The sequence below is a fragment of the Lepus europaeus genome, chromosome 9 (assembly GCF_033115175.1).
Source record: "Lepus europaeus isolate LE1 chromosome 9, mLepTim1.pri, whole genome shotgun sequence".
Classification (NCBI taxonomy): domain Eukaryota; kingdom Metazoa; phylum Chordata; class Mammalia; order Lagomorpha; family Leporidae; genus Lepus; species Lepus europaeus.
In genome coordinates, this window is record NC_084835.1 from 84,666,070 (window position 1) to 84,689,552 (window position 23,483).

General features: G+C 50.0%; 1 protein-coding gene across 5 annotated transcripts in view; it reads left to right on the forward strand.

Annotated features, from left to right (window-relative positions):
- Positions 1-23,483, forward strand: part of FHOD3 (formin homology 2 domain containing 3) — a 484,314-nt gene that overhangs the window by 158,304 nt on the left and 302,527 nt on the right. The window contains exon 1 of one of the 5 annotated variants that reach the window (XM_062201572.1): positions 18,741-18,801. The exons of the other annotated variants lie outside the window; for them this stretch is intronic. Within the exon in view, the coding sequence (XP_062057556.1) occupies positions 18,759-18,801 (43 nt within the window). The 5' untranslated portion in view covers positions 18,741-18,758. Of the gene's footprint in view, positions 1-18,740; positions 18,802-23,483 lie in introns of those variants that run through there. 5 annotated transcript variants of the gene reach the window in all.

Consider the following 23,483-nt stretch of genomic DNA (forward strand, 5'->3'; position numbering starts at 1 on the left):
GGGTCTGAGGTGACACATCCGTGCTTTGGAGATGAGGTCCTTAAGATCGGCTGAGTGTCTGCACTGGTGTTGCTTGTAGCTTTAAGAGATCTCACTGAATTACGGAATATTTAGAGAATGTACACTTCTGTGTGTTTTAAAACATCCCTGAGCCCTTTTGTTTTGTTTTGTTTTGTTTTGTACTGGAGCCACCTTTCCAGAGCTATAAACCAGTCAAATATATGCGTGTGTGTGTGTGTGTGTGTAAAAAAAAAAAAAAAAGAGAATTAATGAAGAGTTAGCCCACAAAATAGGTCTGTCTGGCTTGGAATTATTCACCATTTGTTTGTCAGTGTGAGTCAAGAAAAGAAAACAAAGGAATCTGAGAAGTCAGAAGAAAATCTGAGGTAGCTCTCCATGTGTCTTAACATTTGTAGGATAAATACATTCTTCTAAAAAATTGCAGTACAACATTTAGCACAAGCTCTTCCCTTTGAACAGTTATTAAAGGATAAGAGGGGTCTTCAAGACAGTTCATGGAATGCGTGTATTTTGAAAAAATAGGCATGGGTTTCATCTAAAAGTTGAATTCCTCTTTCTGTGACTCTTGTCCCAGTGTGTCATGTAGTTTTGTTAACTTTCGGCGTTGTCTAGCAGATCTATGGAACGTGCTCATCCTGCACAACCCAAACTTTTCTCTGTTGAAAGCTAACTCCCTCCTCTGCCCTCTCCTGGCCACTGGCAGCTACCATTCTGCTCTTTGCTTCTTTGAGTTTGACTGATTTAGATCCATCATGTAAGGGGACACAGGCAGTGTTTGCTCTTCTGTGCCTGGCTGATCTCACTTAGCCAGATGTCCCCAGGTTCATCCATGTTCATCATATGTTGTAGGACATCCTTCCTTGATAGGGCGCCTGATACTCTATTGGGTATATTTGCTACGCTGCCTGTTTGTCCGTCCATTGACAGACACCTCTGGCTGTCCCCTTCCCGTCTCCCTCCATCCCCCCTCCCACAGTTATGGGCTAATGTGCCGGTGATCACAGGTGTGCAGATACTCTTTCTTCAACATTCTGACTTTGGTTCCTCTGGATAAATACTCTGAAGTAGGAGTGTTGGGTAAAATGGTGTGGCCACTATGAAAAACAGTACAGATGTTCCTCAAAACATTAGAAACTCGGACTAAACACCAGAGTTCTTCTTGGTGAATCTTCACCTGGTGTTGTCCTGGCTATATGGTCATTTTCCATTGGCATTGTGTGTCAAGTTCAATGCTATGGAACCATCGGAGGATAGGGATTAGTGTGTCTCTGACTATAAAAAATCTCGAATTTGTCAAAGGTTTGAATTTCTGTGTTGGATTTCCAGGCACCTGAAGGTACGTCAGTGAAAAGCTGAGGAAAGAGGTTTTGAAGAGTCATTCTGAGGCTTCCCACTTGGGTCTGGTGCTGTGGCATAGAGGGATAAGCTCTGCTTGCATTACCAGCATTCCACATGGGCACTGGTTCATGTCCCCCGCTGTTCTACTTCCGATCCAGCTCTCCGCTTATGGCCCGGGAAAGCAGCAAAAGATGGCTCAAGTGCTTGGGCCCCTGCACCCACATGGGAGACCAGCAAGAAGCTCCTGGCTCCTGGCTTCAGATCGGCTCAGCTCTGGCCACTGTGGCCATCTGGGAAGTGAAGCGGCAGATGAAAGACACCTCTCTCTCTCTCTCTCTCTCTCTCTCTCTCTGACTTTCCCTCTCTCTCTCTCTGACTTTCCCTCTCTCTCTCTCTGACTTTCCCTCTCTCTCTCTCTGACTTTCCCTCTCTGTAACTCTACTTCTCAAATAAAATCTTAAGGATACCCACTAGTGGCAGGGGAAGAGTTGGAGTCTTGCAGCCTGAAATATAGTCTGTCTGCCACGATACACCAGCACAGCAGGGCCATGTGCCACTGAGCGCGCTGTGTGATGGGGCCTCCCAAAGAGCGTGGTGCCCATACTGTAGTGGGATGTGGGTGTCACAGGCATTAACCACCCACAATCTAGAATGGTAATCCAGAGTCCGGGCATGCTGAAGGGGCCCCAACAGGGCTTGAACCCAGAGCTAGGTGATGCCAGACGCTGAGAGAGGAAGCTGGCCCTGCCTGGGCAACGTGGCCTCAGGACAGGGCAGGAGTCAGGGGTTCCTGGAGGGTGAGTGAGGGAAGATTGGGTTTTTACGTGGAGGCTGGGTTTTGTGATGTGGTTATGGGTGTTTTGTCCCAACTGCTCACACACGTGCACCCAGGCGTTGGCGTTGAGCAAGTGTTGCCAGGCTGCTATATTTTACATTTCAAATAAAAAAATCTAAGAATAAATCTTCTATTTTACTTCCCAAATGCCTGCACTAGCCAGGCTGGGCCAGACTGAAACTGGGAGCCCAGAACTCCACCCAGGTCTCCCATGTGGATGGCAGGAACCCAGACACGTGGGCCATCATTTGCTGCCTCTTCTGTTCCCTCCTAGGTATGTTAGCAGGAAGCTTGATGGGGAGCAGGACTGGATCCTGTGCACTTCGACATGAGATGTGAGCATCCCAAGTGGCAGCTTAAATTGCTGTGCCACAGGCCTCACCCTCACCCCGTATTCTCTTTATCTTCATATTTCTTTTTCATTTTATTTTATTTATTTGAAAGAGTTACAGAGAGAGGTAGAAACAGAGGGAGAGAGGTCTTCCATCTGCCAGTCCACTTCCCAGATGGCCGCAATGGCTAGAACTACGCCAGTCTGAAGCCAGGAGCCAGGAGCTTCTTCTGGGTCTCCCAGTTGGGTGCAGGGCCCCAAGGACTTGGGCCATCTTCCACTGCTTTCCCAGACCATAGCAGAGAGCTGGATCGGGAGAGGAGCAGCCAGGACTTGAACTGGTGCCCATATGGGATGCCGGCGCTTCAGGCCAGGGCTTTAACCTTCTGCACCACAGCGTTGGTCCCAGTCTTCATATTTCTAAATAATGTATCCTACTGTGACATGTAAATCATTTTTCCTTAAAGTTTTTTTTTTTTAATGTCCTGTGATAGAGATGAAGATGTTGCCCTCCTGTTTTATGCCCCCTGCTAGACATACACACACAGATGCCCATGGACCTGTGGTCACACAGATGCGCACACACACACAGATGGACAGACAGGCAGGCACACAGAGGCGCACACACAGAAAGGCACACAGATGCACACACAAGTCTGTGCTACCCGTCCCTCGCCCTCTCCTTATTCCTAATGGCTGCAGCGTCTTTTTGTTGTTAAATATGGATCTAGTGTTGACACAGTATTGTGTCAGAGTTGCTCACAGCCAAGCCACATACTGTACTAGGGTCATGTTTCCTTTCTTGTGGAACCTGTTTCTTGGAATTAGTAATTGCCTTATTTTCTCATGTGCTTTTTTTTTGGTGTGTATTAGAAATTTATCCCTGAACTCTGATAGTTAAAAAATCTTAATTTGCTTGGACGCACCAGCATCCACCAATTCAAATGTTGTCTCCTGGCCTTCCTCCTCGAGCCCATTCCTGCAAGCTCTCTGTTGTTCCTCCCCATCCTCACCCCGTCGTGGCCTTATGATTGAGGCCTGGTTGGCTCTTTGTCATGGGAGATGATGCCCCAGCATCCTGCACCCAGCGTTCAGAGAGCCCTCACTTTTTGTATTCTGGATCGCTTGGGAAGGCTGCGTCCTGCACGACTTGCTGCTTCTTGCTCCCTGGTAGGTGTCGGCTTTCCCCAGGCTGCAGGGTCTGGACGCGTGCCTGTTTATCCCTCTTTGCTCTGCAGGCTGTCTCCCGGGACAGTCATTCTTCATGAAGCAAACGGTGGTACGCTCCGTCAAGACCACAGGGTGCTGGAGATGAAGGGACAGCAGACCAGGGCCTTCAGAGACCTTTCTGCAACTGGAGTCCCTGCACTCACTCTGCCATGTTTGGCTCCAGTCACTTCCATGTGTTAGGGTGCCCCAGTGTGTACCTGCAGTAGTGATTCCAGAGTTTGCCATCTGGCCGAGCTCCTGCAGCAGTCTGCCTCCCTGCTGACCTTAGTCTCACCAGCTTTCATCTCGGGGAGAGTCTGGTCATGGGATCTTGGGTCTTAAGAAGTAAAAACAGTGAAAACTGTTAGGGAAGCGTTTTGTGATGAAGTGGGAGGAATAAGAGGAAGGCATTTCCATTGTTTGCTAGTAGGTCTTTTCTGTCATTGTCTCTGTAGATAATACAGTTATCAAAGTTCTTGTAGAGAAAGGCTTTAACACATTTTTATCGAGAGAGACTTGTTTTCTATTTAGACAGGTGCTGGCAATATTGGTTGAACTTTTCTTTTTATTTTTTTAAAAAGTTGTCAGGTTGTCATAGGGAAATTAATGTATTTAATAGGAGGAAAAAAAGGGCTTTAAAAAAGTAGTTAAAATGTAAACCATGCCATGGGCCCTGCCATTATCAGCTTCAGAGATGCATCAGCAGTTGTTGGAGTGTATTTTTTTTAAAGATTTATTTTTATTTATTTGTTCTTAAGTGTTGAAAGTTAAATGAAAAGTGATCCCTGTTAAATATAAGAGTGGGAATAAGAGAGGGAAGAGATGTACAATTTGGGACATGCTCAAATGGACTTGCCCCAAATGGTAGAGTTAGAAACATGCCAGGGTATTCCAATTCAATCCCATCAAGGTGGCATGTACCAATGCCATCTCACTAGTCCAAGTGATCAATTTCTGTTCACAATTAATCATAATGATAGGACTAAGAGTCAAAGGGATCACATAAACAAGACTAGTGTCTGCTAATACTAACTGATAGAATAAAAAAGGGAGAGAACGATCCAACATGGGAAGTGGGATACACAGCAGACTCATAGAATGGCGGATGTCCTAAACAGCACTTTGGCCTCAGAATCAGCCCTTAAGGCATTCGGATCCAGCTGAAAAGCCCGTGAGAGTATTTCAGGCATGGAAAGCCAAAAAAAAAAAAAAAAAAAAAAAAAAAAAAAAATCCTAAATGAAAGATCTCCACGAGTGAGATCCCAGTGGAAAGAATGGGCCATCAAAGAAGGAGGTACCTTTCTCTGAAGGGAGGAGAGAACTTCCACTTTGACTATGACCTTGTCCAAATATGATCAGAATCGGCGAACTCAAAAGGCTTCCATAGCCTTGTCAACTCATGACAAGAGCCTAGGGTGATTACTGATGCCAAAAACAAGAGTGTCAAATTGTTAAGTCAACAACTGGAGTCACTGTGCACTTACTCCTCATGTAGGATCTCTGTCCTTAATGTGCTATATATTGTGATTTAATGCTATAACTAGTACTCAAACAGTATTTTTCACTTTGGGTTTCTGTGTGGGTGCAAACTGTTGAAATCTTTATATACAAAAGATCAGTTTTAGTATATATTAAGTAAAGAAAATTGAAAATGAATCTTTTTGTGAATGGAAGGGGAGAGAATGCGGTGGGTGGGAGGGAAGTTATGCGGGGGGAAGCCATTGTAATCCATATGCTGTACTTTGGAAATTATATTCATTAAATAAAAGTTAAAAAAAAAAGAAATGCAGAGTTAGAGAGGAAGAGATAGAGATTTAGATCTTCCATCTCCTGGTTTGCTCTCCAAATGGTTGAAATGGCCAGGGCTGTGCCAGGTCAAAGCCAGGAGCCCAGAGCTTCTTCCAGGTCTCCCACATGGGTGGCAGGGGCCCAAGCACTTGGGCCATCTTTCACTGTTTTCTTAGGTATATTAGCAGGCAGTGGGTTAACCCACTACACCCAAAAGGGTTGCTGGCATTACAGGCGGTGGCTTTACCTGCTACGCCAAAACTGTGGCTCCTGTCTGGCAAAAGGTACAGACAGCTTGGGTGGTGGCCATTAGAATGGTGCTCCTATCCCTTGCCATCTGGAGCTTCATATGCCTCTGCCTCCCTGCTCCTCTCCCCTCCTGTTCTCTCCCAGGTGCCAGGTTTGTGGCTGAAACCCCCAGGTGGACATGAGTCTCCTGCTGGCAGCACCCAGGGCAGAAGCTTTGCGTGTGGGAACCAGTGTTGGGGCTGCACTGGGAGTGATGCTGTAGCTTGTGACGCCAGCGTCCCATGTCGAAGGGCTGGTTTGAATCTGATTTAGCTTCTTGCTGATGCACCTGAGAAGGCGCCAGATGCTGGCGTGTGAACTTGGGCCTCTGCCATCCATGTGGGAGCCCAGGATAGGGTTCCAGGCTCCTGGCTTTGTTCTCGCCCAGACCTGGCTGTGGGAGCCATTTGGGGAGTAAACCAGTGCAAGCAATCTCCAGAGGGAGCTTCCTTTTTTTCTTGCTTGCCTTTCAGATAGGTAGCTCGGTAGGTAGAAGCTCTTCATGCAACACAGTCAAGGCCATGTGCACCCCAAGTGCTGAGGGCTGGCATTTAGATCTACCATCCCCGAGGGCCTGTACTTTTCCAGTGTTTTCCAGACCCCCTGTGGAGTTAATGGAGCTTCTGTTCCTGTTGAACTCCTTTTGTCCTGAGCAGTGAACAGTGACAGGTGACTCAGCTGCCAGCCCCTGGTGCAGTTATAAACAGTGGGCCTCAAATCCCTTAGGTATGCATGATTTTCCACCTTTGCACGACCTTTGACGATCTGTGACAGGTCAGCTTCTGACAGTGACTGGGAAGGAGTAATTTTCCAATCAGTGCAAAAGATTGTCCAGAGAACTGGGGTTCAGGCTGGGGGCTGGCTTAGGGGTTTGCAGGCTAGATTTTGCTCTGCTGGGATTTGCTTTTTCCTTTGCTTTGAGAGGTGGCAGGAGAGAAGGAGAGAGGCAGGAAGGCGAGAGGAGAAAGATCAATTGGTTGTAATGTATCAGGTGTTTTAAAAATAAATGGTCATTGGTGACACTGCATTCCTGTGTCATGGGTAAGATTGGGATAGAAAGATAGGACTGCTTCCTGAGGCCCTCACTGTTTCTTGGGGCTTCTGGGAGGGGTGAAGAAGGGGATGCAGCCTGTGGGGTTAGGGTGACAGTGTCAGCAGTGGGGCCAGAGAGGGACTCGCTTCTGTTGCTTTGCTGTGTGAAGCTCTCGGGCTGCACCAGGCTTCCTGAGGGAGCCTTTCCTGTACATGCCCAGGTCTGGCCCACCCACGTGGAACAGGGCCACAAAACTGGGACAGCCGGCCTCTCCCTCTGTCCTGTGGCCACGGGTCACAGTAGCCTTTAGTGCTAAGATGAGTCAGAGAAGAAAAACAGCAGCATCTGAGCGTTCACCTGACAGGGTCTCCCTTTTCAGGAGCTTTGTGTGTCTCCCTGTTTACCACCTGCAGCTTTGGTCTTGGGGGACAGTGAAGGGGAGAACTGGAAAGGTAGGAGAAAGGCTGGATGGAGTGTGGAGCCACAGGTGAGTCCCGGCAGTGGGGGGAGTGAGACCGAAGGGCTGGGGTGTGTTGAAAAGAAGCAGAACAGCTGCCCAGATGTGTGGACTTGGGTGAGAGAGACGGGGACAAAGCCTTGATGAGGTTTCTGTCTGCAGATGCCTGCTCTGGAGAGTTGCGTGTGGCTTTGATTCCACTGAGGAATTGTGCTGGGGCACAGTGGTGCACGTTGGTCAGCTGGGTTGGGGTCTCCTGGGATGGGCTGTCACACGGACCTCCTGGGGAAAGTTGGAGCAGGCTGCATCGGTAGAGAGGGTTCATGGGCAAGAGTGTCCTCGGATGTGGTGGAAAGCTCTGTAGTAAATACCATCTTCCGTAAAGAGCGTTTGGTTTAGGCCACAGTACTGGCTGATTTTCCCGTACAATGGATGTCTGAACCCAATGGGAGTCGGACAGAATCTGTTCAAAGAAGTAAAGAGAGATGTGGCCGACGCCATGGCTTAACAGGCTAATCCTCCGCCTTGCGGTGCCGGCACACTGGGTTCTAGTCCCGGTTGGGGCGCCGGATTCTATCCCAGTTGCCCCTCTTCCAGGCCAGCTCTCTGCTATGGCCTGGGAAGGCAGTGGAGGATGGCCCAAGTGCTTGGGCCCTGCACCCGCATGGGAGACCAGGAGAAGCACCTGGCTCCTGGCTTCGGATCAGCGAGATGCACCGGCCACAGCGGCCATTGGAAGGTGAACCAACAGCAAAAAGGAAGACCTTTCTCTTTGTGTCTCTCTCTCACTATCCACTCTGCCTGTCCAAAAAAAAAAAAAGAAAGAAAAAAAGTAAAGAGATGTGAAGCAGCTTTTGTGCTTGGCCTTTACCGGTTCCACTGGAACTCTACCAAGAAAGGGTTTGATAGTGCTGCTCCTAGGATGCGAATAAAGAAAACCACAGTGGGAGCCACAGCAGGTCATGGGCCACGTGTCTGCTCGTGAAGTGCTTTCTCTGTCAGTCCCTGCTTTGCTCTTGGCTTTTCAGAGAGATCCCCAGGGTTTAGTAGAGTTAGCTCTGGTTGGCACTGCCTGGAAATAGCACAGGGCACAATTTTACATCTGCTTAATCATATGCTGTGTAGTAGGCGATAATTCAAATTATAGCCTCATAATCTATGTGTTATTTATTTCATTGACATCTTAACTGTTCTTAGCACTCGTATGATGAAGAAAGGCCTGAGCTATACTGAGGGGAATGTTCTGCAGTCCCTAGGAAGGGGGGAGGGGACACTTGAGAAGCCACCAACTGATGGGCAAAGAGGAGGCAGCAGCAAGATGAGCCGGGACCCCTCTGCCCCTTCTCTTCCGTCTCGGCTCCTACACCTGTACCAGGGGTTCTGGGTGGGAGCAGGAGACTCATGTTCCCTCTGGAGGTATTCGCAGCTCCACAGGAGACTTAGAGACGCACAAGAAGGACCCGGGTTGTTGAAGGCACTTTTCAGCCATGAGGTGAGGCGGGAGGGCTTCCGGTCCCATTTCAGTGCCTGTTTTAACCCTTTGTTCGTGTAAGGAGTAGGAGATCTGAAAAGTGCCTTGAGAATGCTGCTCCCTGGCACATGCTAGCAGCTGCCCGCCGGCTCCTCCTCAGCCTTACCAGTGTGCATGTGCGTGGTAGGTTGCCAGTGAGGATTACGATCCAGAGTCAAGGGTGGGGGCGTGCCTGGATTCAAATTGCTGCTCACCTCTGCTGAGGGTCTCTTTCCTGCTCCTCCATCGGCCTGTCGACCTTATGCTGAAGTGTGGGGTTGTGGGTTAGTCTCAAGTGTTTGAACAAACTGCACTCATCTGTTGGTGCCTCGCTGGTTCTGCGTTTTGTGAAAAATGCAAACTTTTACCCGTGAAATATCAAAATGGCTCAGTTGAACCATCTGGCTGACTCCCCAGTTAGTTTCCATGAATGTTTGTCAGCAGCTTCTCTGTTTCCCCCTTCACCTACATTTTGGCCCTTTGCTGCTGGAAGAAAACACGCAGCAGCATCCTCCGTGGAGCCTGAGCTGCCTTTGAGCTGCGCTGTTGCTTCTGCACGTTTACTTTCACAGACGCGCGTGAATTTTCCTTCCACGATGGAGTTGTTTTGGATTACATTGCCTTTTTTTTTTTTTTGACAGGCAGAGTGGACAGTGAGAGAGAGAGAGAAAGGTCTTCTTTTTGCCGTTGGTTCACCCTCCAATGGCCGCCGCGGTAGCGCGCTGCGGCCGGCGCACCGCGCTGATCCGAAGCCAGGAGCCAGGTGCTTCTCCTGGTCTCCCATGGGGTGCAGAGCCCAAGCACTTGGGCCATCCTCCACTGCACTCCCTGGCCACAGCAGAGAGCTGGCCTGGAAGAGGGCAACCGGGACAGAATCCGGTGCCCCGACCGGGACTAGAACCCGGTGTGCCGGCGCCGCAAGGCGGAGGATTAGCCTGTTGAGCCACGGCGCCGGCCTACATTGCCTTTTGTCTTGACCCCTGCTCTGCCTAAGGGTGGCCTTCAGGGCAGGGTCCCTCACTGGCAGCCTGGCAGCTTGTAAAAGTCCTTGGGCTGTTTAAGACTCGTGCTTGGTGGCAGGGTTGTTCTGCACGTGCTGCAGCTGCTACCTGTACTCTTGGACCCATCCCCTCCGGCTCTCAGTCAGCCAACAAGCATTGTTCTGTCCATGATCCATTAGGGAACAGCAGCCCTGGACCTCTTCACAGAGAAGCTTACAGACAGCTTGGTGAGGGAACCTGCTCAGCATACTAGAGTAAGTAAGGCAGGCTGTGATGCGGTGGCCACACCGTGTGTTGTAGAGTGTTGGAGATAATAGGGGGAATCCATACAGTCATGGGCTGCATACCAGTGATAGGTGGCACACATGACAGTGATCCCCTAGGATTGCAATGGAGCTGAAATCCCTGTCACCTGTTGGTGTCACAGTGTACCACATCTCATGGGTCCATAGTGATGTTTTTGTAAACAGCCTATGGTGCTGGAGCTGGTGTTACCTTGCAGTGGAGTAAACTACTGCTTGTGACATGGGCTCCCATATGGGCGTTGATTTAAGTCCTGGCTGCTCCACTTCTGATCTAGCTCTCTGCTAATGCAACTGGAAAGCAGTGGAAGATGGCGCAAGTACTGGATCCCTGCCATTCATATGGTAGACCTGGATGGAGTTCTGGCCTCCTGGCTTCAGCCTGGCCCCGCCCCTGCCTTTGTGGCCACTTTGGGAGTCAATCAGTGGATGGAAAATTCCTTTGTCTCTCGGTCACTCTTCTTTTCTTTTTTTTTATTTTTTTTATTTTTTATTTATTTATTTTTTATTTTTGACAGGCAGAGTGGACAGTGAGAGAGAGAGAGACAGAGAGAAAGGTCTTCCGTTTGCCGTTGGTTCACCCTCCAATGGCCGCCGCGGTAGCGCGCTGCGGCCGGCGCACCGCGCTGTTCCGATGGCAGGAGCCAGGCTTATCCTGGTCTCCCATGGGGTGCAGAGCCCAAACACTTGGGCCATCCTCCACTGCACTCCCTGGCCACAGCAGAGAGCTGGCCTGGAAGAGGGGCAACCGGGACAGGATCGGTGCCCCGACCGGGACTAGAACCCGGTGTGCCGGCGCCGCAAGGCGGAGGATTAGCCTGTTGAGCCACGGCGCCGGCCCACTCTTCTTTTCAAATAAATAGATAAATAACTAAAAAACTTGCAGCATTGACAATTGTATAAAAGAGCATAGGCGATTATATACAGTGCATGCTACTTGATAATGACAATAAGTCGCTATATTCCTGGTTTATGTATTTACTCTATGCCATACTTTTTGTCATTATTCTGACACGCACTCCTACTTAATTATAACAAAGTTTACCGGAACAGTCTGCCGTGTGATGCCAGCAGCAGCCTCATTCATCTCGTGCTTCCCACGTCTCTTGATTGCATTGAGAGCCCACGTGCCGTGCTGAGCCTGCGCTGTCAGGTTTGTGTAAGTGCACAATCGGAGGCTCACGTAATGACACAGTGCTCGGTAGGTGTCTCCGTCACGAAGAGATGCGTTGCCAGGCGCTGCTGAGCACGATGGTATGAACAGAGACAGAGCTTCGCAACCGAGGTTGATCAGAGAAACCTTGCCCATGGTGAGAGCTTCGAGTTGAGTGAGTTGCGTTGCTGGCTTTGCAGCCTGCTGTGGGGGCTCCCTTGGGGGTGCTGAGGCAGCAGCTTCCTGTGTGACCCCACAAACCCTTCATCCTGCAGTGTGTCAGGTTTGGGAGGGCGAGAACCCAGCCTGTTCAGGTGATCCTCCTGCCTTGGAGGAGGAAGCAAAGCTGTGACTTAGCAACCAATGCCTTAGATGACCAAGGGTACAAGCAGAGTGGTGGTGTTCTTTGTTTTACATTTCCCAAACATACGCTTACTTTCAGAATAGTTTGAGTTACAGGAAAACTGAGAAGGTAGCACGGAGAGTTCCCTTTCTGCCCACACCCAGTCACTCCTGTTGGTTCTTGAGGTTAGGTTCATGAGGCGCCTTTGCCATTTAAATGATCTCAGGTTCCCTCTGTTGTTGCCTGGTGCTCCTTCTCTGTGCCAGGATCCCAGCCAGGAGCCTGAGTTACGTTCAGTTGTTCTGTCTCCTTAGGATCCTCTTCGTTATAACAATTTCTGACTTTGGTTGTTCAGGACTTGGACAGTTTCGATCAATACCAGTCAGGTGTTTTGTAGAATGCTCCTCAGTTGGAAATTTTCTCGTAATTAGAATAGGGTAATAGTGGTTTTGGGGAAAGTTAGACCAGTATGTTCTCATCATACGGTATCAAGCGTCCATGATATCAATGTGATCTGTCACTTTTTCAAGATTATTATTTATTTGAGAGAGCTACAGGTAGAAAGAGGGAGAGACAGGTCTTTCATCTGCTGGTTCACTACCCAAATGGCCACAAGGGTCAGAGCTTAGCTGATCTGAAGCCAGGAGCTTCCGCTTGGTCTCCCACAAGGGTGCAGGGGCCCAAGGACCTGGGCCATCTTCCACTGCTTTCCCAGGCCACACACAGAGAGCTGGCTCAGAAGAGGAGCAGCTAGGACATGAACTGGTGGCCATATGGGATGCCAGCTCCACAGGTAGAGGCTTGGCCCACTATGCCACATTACTAGCTCTGATAGGTCACTGTTGACCTTGACCTTGCACTTGTTTTCCTCCCTGCACCCTGGGAGGGAAATCGCCCAGTGCAGCCCAACCTCCCGGGGTAAGGAGTTAACCTCCTCCTCCTTGGGGAAAGGGTGGGAAATTCGGCTGTTCTTCTCCTTGAATTTATTTATTCAGTGTCTGATTTATACCAGGAGTGCCTCGGGGATATTTACTTTATACTTTGGATTTTAATCCAGTCTGCTGTCGAGCAGGAGTTCTGTTAGTCCCGCATTACTCCGCGGAAGTGAGGCATTTGCGTGATGATGGCATTGGCGCTAGCCTGCAGGTCGTGTTCCCGTGAACAGTGCATAAGCTGTTTGCAGCAAGCTGGGCAGCACACCACGTGAGCAATTCAGCTCTGACTTCTGTGTGCAGTGCTCCGCGGGGTGTGGGAGGGTTCAGGGTGCCAGTTGGCAGCCAGGCATGTGTCCCACTTCTGCACAAGGTTGCTCAGCTGTAGCTTTGCATCCTGATTGTCCTGTTGCTTAGTGTGTAACCTTGGGCAAGTCACGAAGTCTCTCTGAACATCGCTTTGTAGTTGACGACACTGGGACATTAGCGCCTGTATCAGGGGTGGTTGTGACGAGTGAGTGATGAGATGCCTGACATGGAGCAGGTGATGATTCACATGATTCACATTCAGGTCCTGCCCTGCTCCCCCACACCTGCTGCTCCCTGGAATCTAAGATGCTGCCGGTGTCCCCTCCTCATCATGGCAGGTGAAAGTCATTGGCAGCCGGAGTGAGGGAGCTAAGATGTTTAGGGCCCTGTGCAGGGTGGGGGTTGAGAAGGGAGAGTGTGAGCAGATGGGGGAAGGGGCACCCCTGCAGAGCAAAGGAGGGGGACTGGAAAGGAGCTTTTCCACCAGTTCTCAGAGAATCTTCTGCTCCCGTCCTGTGCCTTGGGCTCAGCTGCTCACCTCCTTTTCTGTTGTCCAGCCATTGCTCCTGAGTGAGGCAGCTTTCCTTGCTCCGTGGGAGAGCATCTTCTCACTCTTCCCCTCCGCTTGCTCGTTCCTGTAGGGAGAGGTGTCACCAGTTAACAGCAGGCACGCACACAAAGGGGAAAGTTATTTTCTTCACTGCATTCTCCTCTTTTTCCATTACAGTTTCACTGATGGAATAACGTCTGTAACTGCTAAGATTGGGTGAACCTGCACTTGAACTTGGGCTGGTCTCATTCCAAAGGCTTTGTATTTACCCACTTTGCCTTCATGGTTTGACAGTGACTTGGCTACTGAGTGTGCTTGTCTGGCATTGAACCTCAATTAGAGATATTTGAAGACTTGAGGAATCTCATAGGGTTCAAAGATTACCCACTTCTTCTCACAGCTTCCAAATTCCCTTTTGTGGGCTAGCCTGGGAACTCATCCAACACAGGCAACCTTGCTTTCATGGGGGAGTTTCTTTTTAATTTCAAGTAACTAACTGACCAATAAGTTCTTGGAACGTAGGTAATTTGCCTTGCAAAAGTAGGCCCCGTCTGTCTGTTGGGTAGATACAGCAGGATCTGGTCCAGTGGAGAGAGTTGGGCGCAGTATTTGGACGGCCTCTGTCTTAGTCATGGAGCCGTCACTGTTACTGTGATCCTGAGCCAGTTCTTTTTAAGCTTGAGGTTTTCATTTCTTTTTCAATAAAATCAAGTTGAACAAGAAGCCCTTGATCCTTTTCAGATTTCAGAACTTATTATCCACTATAGAATAATATGCGAAAGTGGAAATAGTTGTAATTATAATTTTATACCACCTGTTTTCACTAACAACGCTTTATTTATTTATTTATTTTAAGCAGAGATGCTGGGCTGCCATAACTCCCCTGTGTCCCGGCCCCGTGTGATCGCTCACTGGCCAGCTGCTTTAGAGGAGCAGAGTGATACCTCCTTGTGGCTCTGGTGGAGCCAGTTTGGCTGCAAACCAGGAGACTCCCTTCCAGCTACTTCTGTCATTTCTCCCATCCTTAATTGGTGATGTAGCTAAAACTAATTTCCATTAGATTCTTTCAGATTGTTCACCTTAGAAAGTTCCTGGTAGTTTAAACACAGCAACAGGTGGTAAACTACTCTCCACCAAACCATTGCAACTCTGATTTGTCTGATTTCTGGACCTTTTTTTTTTTTTTAATAATGAAAACTTTATCAGTGGGAATTTTTATCTCCAGAGATTAACTACTAAAAATTAAAATTTTTAGTAAAATTCAAGTTGGTTGAGGTAGTTGTCTTCCATTTCCATTATCACTGCAAAGTTAGAACTGAAGATCCAGGAATTCTCTTTGGTTAACCTTGCAGCCATCACAGTGTTTAGCACAAATGCTGATTTATTTTCAGGAAATATAAATAAGTGTTTTCTTAGTGTTTTTAAGCTCTGAAGATATTGGAAATGGAGTAAATGAAAATCTAATCATTTCTTGAAAGTGTTTCATGGAAAGATCAGCACTAGTCATCTTTAGAGTATTTTTTTTTTTTAAATTTTGATGCCTTTTTTTACTGACATAATACTTTAAGGCATATACTTCAGTCCGGAAATGGATTCTTAAGCTAACAAGAATCTTACCGCATTGGTGGAAGTGTTCTCACTTAATTACAGAGCAGGTCCTTGTTGCAAGGAGATTAAATCGGAGAAAATGCCCACTCTCTGTGTTACTTAATTGGATGAGCCTTAGCTTCTAACACCTGGCATTCACCTTGCAGGATGTCTGTGGCCAGGTTGATAATTCTTTGGGAAACGTGCCATTGCACTTGAGTTTTCAGATGATTGTGGCAACATTGACGTGTCAAAGAAGTGAACTGCATGCCTTCCTGATAAAAGATATCTGGGAAAAGGATTAGCAGAGGACAGAGCCGTTAGAGCAATAAACATTCCTTTCATTAGTAACGTGTGAGTGCTTCCTAAGGACACTGTGCTGCCCGTAAGGTTCTTCCAGAAAACGCCTCCTGCGATTTGAGATGTGCAGCGAGGCAGACCTGTGGTCACTTCTGCAGGCTCAGTACGCCCTGTGCCAGGGGTGCTGTGGACCCTGGCACCCAGGAGGCTCCAGCCAGGGATGGCCTGTCTCCTGCAAAGTGAGTCAGGCCCAGGCAGGGAAACTTGGTTCAAGAAGATAAAAATTCCATCAGCTAACACTTAGGAGACATTGCACTTCTTTTCCTTTGGTGACTGCCAGTGTGATAACTTGCAGAAGGGAAAAAGATCTCTGTACAAGTGGAGAAGGAGAGAGAGTGCCAGACATAGCTCTGGTCATGGGGAAGGGGGGACCTTGAGGGGGCCGCAGGAAGCGTCGGGGCTGAGGGGGAGGTCCTGAGGAGGAGGAGGTGGAGGAGGAGGAGGTGGTTTGGCGTTTGCAGAAATGAAGACAAAGATCCATCTCTGAGTTCTCTTACTTGTCTCTCCCTGTGTCTGTTCCCCTCCCTCCTCCTCTGGTACCTTGAGACCCTGCATGTGCTCACACACACACACACAGCTGCTCGCCGGAGTCTGTCTTTCCCTCATACAGCCGCAAGCAAATCGCCAAGGGATATTTAAAAACTCTAATGAAAGCAAAATCCTATAAAAGTTAGTCTGAAAACCTCGGGCAAAACGTGGAGCAGACATGGAGCTCAGAATTTCAAAGGAACACAAGCAAAGGCGTCTGTGGCCACCTTCCTGTGTGACTGTGGACCTAGAAGTGACCAGCAACTTGGCTGTGGCTTGGGTTTGCTTCTGCAGGGTTCTGGGGTGAGAGCCAGGAATTGACACTTGGAGGGGAAATTAGTTCCCTGACGGGCCTGACCCCATCATCAAGGGTATCGTGAGGGAAGACTGGGCTGACCACGTCCTGCTGTTTCTAGGTTCATCAACATCCTTGAGAGTCTGATTGTCCACACAGTGATTCTAACTGTGGATCCCAAGCAGGTTTTCTCTCAATGGCCAACATCTATTGATGGATCCGAGGTTTCTGGATTGCTGGGTGCAGGGTGATGAGAGGCTGGCCGGCTTGGTGGGCACTGGTATCTGCCGTGATGGCTATGGGAGGGGTGGGTGGTTCTTTCCTTCTCTCATGTAAATCTGGCTGAATGACATCAGCCTGAGATTTTGCTCCCTTCTCTGTGCAGTTACATTTTGCCTACTCAGATGGTGTGTGAGGTTGGAGCTGACCTCAATTCTCCAGCATAAATTTAGAGCGAGTCCTCAAAGTAGATAATCCTGTCAGGAACATGTCAACGACCCTGCGTTCCTGCCTCTTGTGTGCTCTTTCCCCCACTCCCTGTACCTCCAGATCTCCTGTGGTCCTGATGTGACTGAAGAAATGCAAAGGGTAATGTTCTGGGTTCTGCCAGGGGGAGGGAGACCCTCCGGCCGCCACCCTGCAGGAGAGTGGTCTACTGAATGAGGGGGGAATTTGCCTACAAGCTTGGGATGAGTTTTTGTGGGGGTCTGGACGTCTAGGCTGGATTTCATTCCCAGGTGGTGACCACACCTGCTGAGTCCACGGCCCTTACACATGGTGGAAAAGATACTTCATGCTTTGGGGTGGCCCTAGGGAAAGAAGAGCCCAGCTTCTGACCCTTCACTTCTGCCTTAGGAGACCCAAACAGCCTCGCTGGGTTTTGTTTTGCTTTTCCGGGAATCTTCTAGAAATTCTGACTGACCCCCAGCACACTGCAGCCTAGTGTTTGTCCCAGTCGCTGTGAGAGGAATATCCTTAGCAGTGAGAGGTGGAGACACCATACAAGCCAAAGAGCATTGCCTCCAGCCTGAGACACCTCCCTTCCTTTGCAGAGAGGAGATTGGCATTGACCAGTCTGACTCAGAGGGAGGCGAAGAGCAAGGAGGGGTCAAGGGCGAAGGCTTCCAGCTCTGATGACCTTGATCCAGATCCTGGCTCCTCAGTTTGTGGCTCAGTGGAAGGTCACAAGACCTGTCTGTGTTTGATTTACTCATTTATGAAACTAAGAAGACCCCTTTCCCTACTCCTAGGGCTGTTGGAGAACTGGCTACAGGCATGTGTGCAGTGCTTGGCACGCTACAGTGTCCTAACAGTGCTGAGTACTGGCCTTCGTGTGATTGAAAGGATGGCACCCGCCCTCTGAGACAGGCTCCGCCCACTTCATGTTTCGCCTCATGGGACAGGTGCTCCTGGGGTGGGTTTGGTGCAGCAGGTAAGATGCTGCTTGGGATGTCTCATCCCGTATCAGGAGCACCTGGCTCTCTGCGGATCTAGCTTCCTGCTGATGTGCACGCTGGGAGGCAGCAGGTGATGGCTCAAGTACTTGGCTCCCTGCCACCCATGTGGGGTTCCTCGGTTGAGTTCCAGACCCCTGGCTTTGGCCTAGCTCAGCCCTGGCTGTTTCTGGCATTTGGGGAGTAAACCAGTAAGTGGGAGATACCCCTTTCTCTCTCTGCCTTTCAAATAAAAGAAAGGGAAAAAAATGGTCCAGGCATCCTGCAGGAAGTGGTGCCTATGGTGTGGGGATGCGTGCTGCAGACCTTGCAGAAGTGTGGACGCTTGTCATGAGTCCAGTTGCCAAGAAACCCTGAATGCTTGTACAGTGTGAAGGCAGAGGGCAGGTCTGTCCCTGGAGCAGAACGGCTGGGTGGTCCCCCACCTTCCTCCTGCTTGGCAGGCTTGCGAGACAGACGATCTGGCATGAAGCTTCTCATGCCTTTTCAGCATAAAAGGGCCAAAGCAACAAATGAGGAGCAGCAAATGCTGGGTTTCGAAGGCTAGGAGCCTTCGGGCGTGACCACCGTCCTCGCAGGGCCCTGGTCTGGCTGGGTTATCTCTGCAGGCCCGCGAGGCCTCTGGACCTTGCAGTCCTGAAGCCACGGGCATCCTGCACGTGTCTTCTTGTGTCTGTGTCATGCAGCAGGGAGGCCCAGACGGCAGTGGGGAAGGCAGGGCCATTAGGGAAAAATGTGGCACTAAAAATAGCCAGCTAGACTGCAGATAAGGGCCCAGATGGTCAGGGCCGTCAGTTGGGGACTGGGAAGGCGGAGGTGGAGGGGGAAGAACAGGTGATAAGATAGGGGCTGTGGCCATTTCAGGAATGTCCAGCACCGCCTCTGGAGTCGCGCTGTGCAAGCTGCTCCCGGCCAGGGCCTGTGGCTGTGAGTCAGCTGGAAGGAAAGGGACGGCAGCTCCAGCCTGAGCCGTCACCGTTTCAGAGCCAGCAGGGTTTTGGAGACGCCCCCAGGACCCTGCAGGAGGAGAAGCCTGTGGTCCTGACCCTGGAGGGGACCTCTCTGCGGGATTGGTGGCAGCGCTTAGGCCCATCCCAGCTTTGCTGGCCCCTCCTCCACGTTCCTCCTCCCGCCATGCCAGGCCCTATCCCATCTTGGGAGGACAGGGCGCCCCCAGGTGAGGACTGGCAAGGATGCAGGGCTGGGGAATCTCCCCATAGGCAGCAGGTCTAGCTGTGGAGCAGAGCAGGCCTGTGACTTGCTGGGGGGATCAGCCAGGAAGCACGCAGGTGACTGTGGGAATGTGAATGAGATGCCTGCTGGGAAGGCACCTGCTAATGGGGCATGAGGCTCAGGACTTAGCCGTTGCTGTCTATGGGGTTCCCCTAGAACTGTGACTACTCTGATGCTTGCTGAGAAGTGGGGTTAAATTTCCTGTCTGTTTTACATGCCTTCTCCTCCCACGTGTCCCCCAGCTCCAGCCTAGCTCCAGGTACAAACCTGCACACAGTGAGCAGCCGATTGGATTCTCTTGGGGCTGGATGATAACTGTGTAGTCTTGGTTTCTGACACCCATGGAGACACTTCCATGGATGTGGGCACAGATGGAGGGGCGCATGCTGTGTCAGCCTGGAGTGACTGCCAGCAGGGGGCGCTTGTCCTGCCGAGGCTGTGGAGGGGAAGAAGTGGTGGGGCTTTGAGCATTTGGCCCCCTTGTTAGCTCACTTGTTCCCCACACACCAGCTCGCTGAGCCTCTCTCAAGGTGTCCACCACCTTGTCCTTGAATAGCGGGAGTTTCAGGATGGATTGATTGAGGACACGAGAATCAGACTCCTTTATAAGCTCCAAGCAATCAAACTCTCTGAGCCTGGCAATTGCTTGACCAGGAAGCAGCTGATGCTGGCATGAGAACAGCTTGGAATGCCTCTCCTGGCCTCCTCGCCTTTGCTTGGGGCTTCATCGGAAACCACTTGGTGCCCTGTCCAGGCTTCCAGGGCGTTTGAGTTGTTGCAGAGCTGTGGGCTCCGGCCAGCCCTGGAGGAAGTAGCTGGAGGGTTAAGGGGTGGCCTTGGGTCTGTGGGGGGAAGTCTCCAGGGCTCTGCTGCAGAGCCAGAATGAGCAGGACTGTTTCCACAAATCAAGCCATTTTCATGCTCATTTCCCCCTGTGTCCTGATCTGGGTAATTATGGAATGCATATGTGCGGGCAGGAGACTCTGGAAACCCAGTTCCTGTTCTTTGTCAAGAGGCTGACCTAAAAGTTGAGGGACTTGTGCAGCGGGGAGCTGGCAGCAACTCCAGATGGGGAGGCGGGGTGGGGGGGCATCTGAGGCAGGAGCCGTGCCTGGGCTGCTTTGTCCCTGGGAATCAGCAGTACAGAGCTCACGGGGTAGGTGTGGCGGTGGTGGTGAGCATGCTCCTTTAAAGGCAGAAGACCCCCATGTGGGTTTCTCTGCTGTCACTGAGCGGGGACCTGGCCTTTGTTGTTGACCAGTGTCTCCTCAGTGCCTGGTAGGTGCCAGTCACATAGAAGAGACTCAGTAAACAGCAGTGATGTGCGTGAGCATCCCGACACCCTGCATTTGGTTTGCTCCAGTGTAACCGGAAGGAACTGGATCAGCTCTCGGGTGGCAAAGGATTTTATCATTCATGTTCCTGGTGATTGTCTTATGGTGACTTGAGCGCCTGTCATGTTTGTTTATTTGAGAGAGAGAGAGAGAGAGAGAGAAGAGCTTCCATCCTCCAGTCCACTCCCCAAATGTCAGCCGTGCAGGGTATCTGGGCAGGCTGAAGCCAGGAGCTGGAATGAAACCTAGGTGTCCCATGTTGGTGGCAGGGACCCAAGTACTTGGGCCTGATCTGCTTCCTCCCAGGGTATGGTTTAGCAGGAAGCTGGAATCTGAAGTCGAGCCAGGACTCAAACCCAGGCGCTTCGATAGGGGATTCAGGTGTCCCAAGAGGCGGCGTCATGGCTGTGTCAAATGCTGCCGTTTTCAAGAGGCGCAGATTGGGCACGGAATGGGTGAAGAGTGTACAGTGAGATGTCTGCAGTGGGCTTTGTCACAACCTTGTGTTCACTACACCCTAAATGCTCTCTAATTGAGTACTTACAAGTGCATGGAGAGAGAGTGGTCACTGGTGAGGTGCTCGGAGGGAGGTCCATGCAGACACTGGATCCAGTCGGTAACTTTGTGTGTTCCTTGGTGCACAAAATGAGAGAAGCTGCGCTGCTTGTGAGATAAAAAGCAGATGCGGGCAGCCACAGCTCAGTTCAGACCCCTGCTGGGCTGTGGAAGGTCAGGCAGTCTTTGTAAAGACCTCTGCATGGTGGTGTCCCAAGTAGCAATGAGGGATTAAGAAGGCCAGGGTGGTGGAGCTGGAAGTGAATGACAGGGGTTGTGTGAATGGTAAGTAGCTGGCACCTTCCTCCCTGGGCTGATGGCTCCTTCCCACGTCGTCTCTGCTCACATCTGATCAGGGAAGCCATCGCGTCTGGTGGGCTCACTTGACCTCTCTGGAGTAGAGACCTGTGGGCTGTCAGTCCTGGCTTTGGATGCTCTGAGTACTCCTATGTGGCTGGGTATTGCAGTATCCCAGGGTTAACAATATTGAAGTTTTTCTGCTGTACAATAAAAGGGCAGAGGGCTGGGGCTGGCGCTGTGGCACAGCAGGTTAAGCTGTGGCCTGCAATGCTGGCGTCCCATATGGATGCTGCTTGATGTTCAGGCTGCTCTACTTCTGATCCAGTTCCCTGCTAATGCGCTTGGGGATAATACAGCAGATGTCCTAAGTCTTTGGGCTCCTGCACCCATGTGGGAGACTCAAATGAAGTTCCAGGTTCCTGGCTTCGGCATGGCCTAGCCCCATCTGGGGAGTGAACCAGCAGATGCAAGATCTCTGTCTCACTCTGCCTTTCAAGTAAATAAACCTTTCAAAAAATAAAGGGCAGAGGGGGTGCACTGTTCTGAGTGGGTGGGTTTGGGAAGGTGAAGTGCCACCCAGCCCACAAGGCAGTGGATCGTGAGTCTGCCGTGTGGACGCTGTTGCGAGCATCGTGAGCTGGTGACAGCCACGCTGGCACCTGCTGATGTACAGTGGTACACTGGGGCCCCACATCCTGGCTCTCACTCCGACCTGACCTGAGCCAGTGTGCGTTGGCTTTTCCATGCCTATACCTCCTCCCTGAAGGCTCTGGGTTGGTGTGCTTGGAAATAGCCCCTTCTGTTTCCCTGTCACCTTTGTCCACAGCAAGTGACTATTGACCAGCTGCCCTGCCTTCATGACCTCTGGTCTTCTCCTGAGAGCTCAGCTCGCTTAAAGCAAGAAGCAACGCATGCAGTTAGGATGGGAATAATGGTCCATTCGGTACTTCTCCCAATAAAGCCTCCCTTTGTCCAGAGTGCTGACTCGGGAGCGTTCTGGAGGTTTTGGTGTAGGAAATGAGCGTCACCAGGATGGAGGCGGCCAAGGAGAGCCTCCCTTTGGGAAAATGACTCTGTTTAAAGATAGCTGGTTTTCTGCTCTTCCACAATTGCTCGTCTGTCTGCAGCGTAAGTGGCATTTTCTTTACAGCACGTGGAAAGGTTGTTTGACACATAGTTTCCAGAGCTCAATTTTGTTTCCATCTCAGGGACTTTGACATAAACTAGATGATAAAAGTAATGATCCTTATAGCTTTTGTGGGATGAACAAAGCCAGTCCAGGTGAAGAACTAATCACTGTCTCTATTTACTTTTGTACCCAGGAGTCTCAGAAAATCAGCTAGTACTGGTTCAGGGGGTAAAATCCTAACTCAGATAAGGATGTTCCTTGGGAAGATGGAAGTCTTTGGGGGAGAGGAATGTCCAGCCTGTGGACCGTGTTAAGACCAGGGACATCATTTGGTGTGGCCCTGCCAAGACAAATGCAGGCAGTACTTGTAATTCAATGCACCTACATTGGCTAATTTTTGGGTTAATAATTTTGTATGACCTGCAAATGATGTTGTAAATATCCAAGTGGCCCTTGGTTGAAAGAAGGTTCTCCATCCCAGCAACCAATCGTGGAGAGTGTCAGTTGAAATTCCACTCCACTCTAGAGCTTATTTCCTCTTCAGGGTTTCCATTAGAGATGCAACTTCTATGAACTTTCTAGTATTCATTAGTGTCTGGTTGTGTTTTTGACCAGTGCTTCCAAGGGCTTGGTGTGAGAAGCTGCCATGGCTGATGTGAACATCATGGCAGCCCGTCTAACAGCACTCACTTGGAGGTTACTCCGACATCATGCCTACTTGGTGGATGAGAAAAACCTGACTTGCTCCAGGTCACATATTTAGTCTATGGAGGAGCCAGAATTTTTTTTTTCCTGGAAAATTGGTGTGTATGGCTTGCTGTTGTCAGCTTCGTCTTCAATATCATCCTATCCATTCTTTTTTTCTTTAATAAAGAGTTATTTATTTGAAAGAGTGGGAGAGACAGAAAAATCTTCAATCTGCTGGTTCACTACCCAAATGGCCACAACAACCAGGGCTGGGTCAAGCTGAAGCCAGGAGCTTCATCTGGGTCTCTTACATGGGTAGCAGCAGCCCAAACACTTGGGCCATCTTCAAATACTTTTCCCAGCCCATTAACAAGGTGCTGGGACATAAACCAGCACCCATATTGTATGCTAGCATTGCAGGTGGTAGCTAAAAATTCTTAACAGCTTTACTGAGATTTAATTTTTATACCATAATACTTACCCATTTAAAAAGAGCACAGTTGGGCCATGTGCTGTGGCACAGTAGGTTAAGCCATGACCTGCAGTGCCAGCATCCCATATGGGCGCCTATTCGAGTCCACTTCCAATCTAGCTCCCTGCTAATGCACCTGGGAAAGCAGC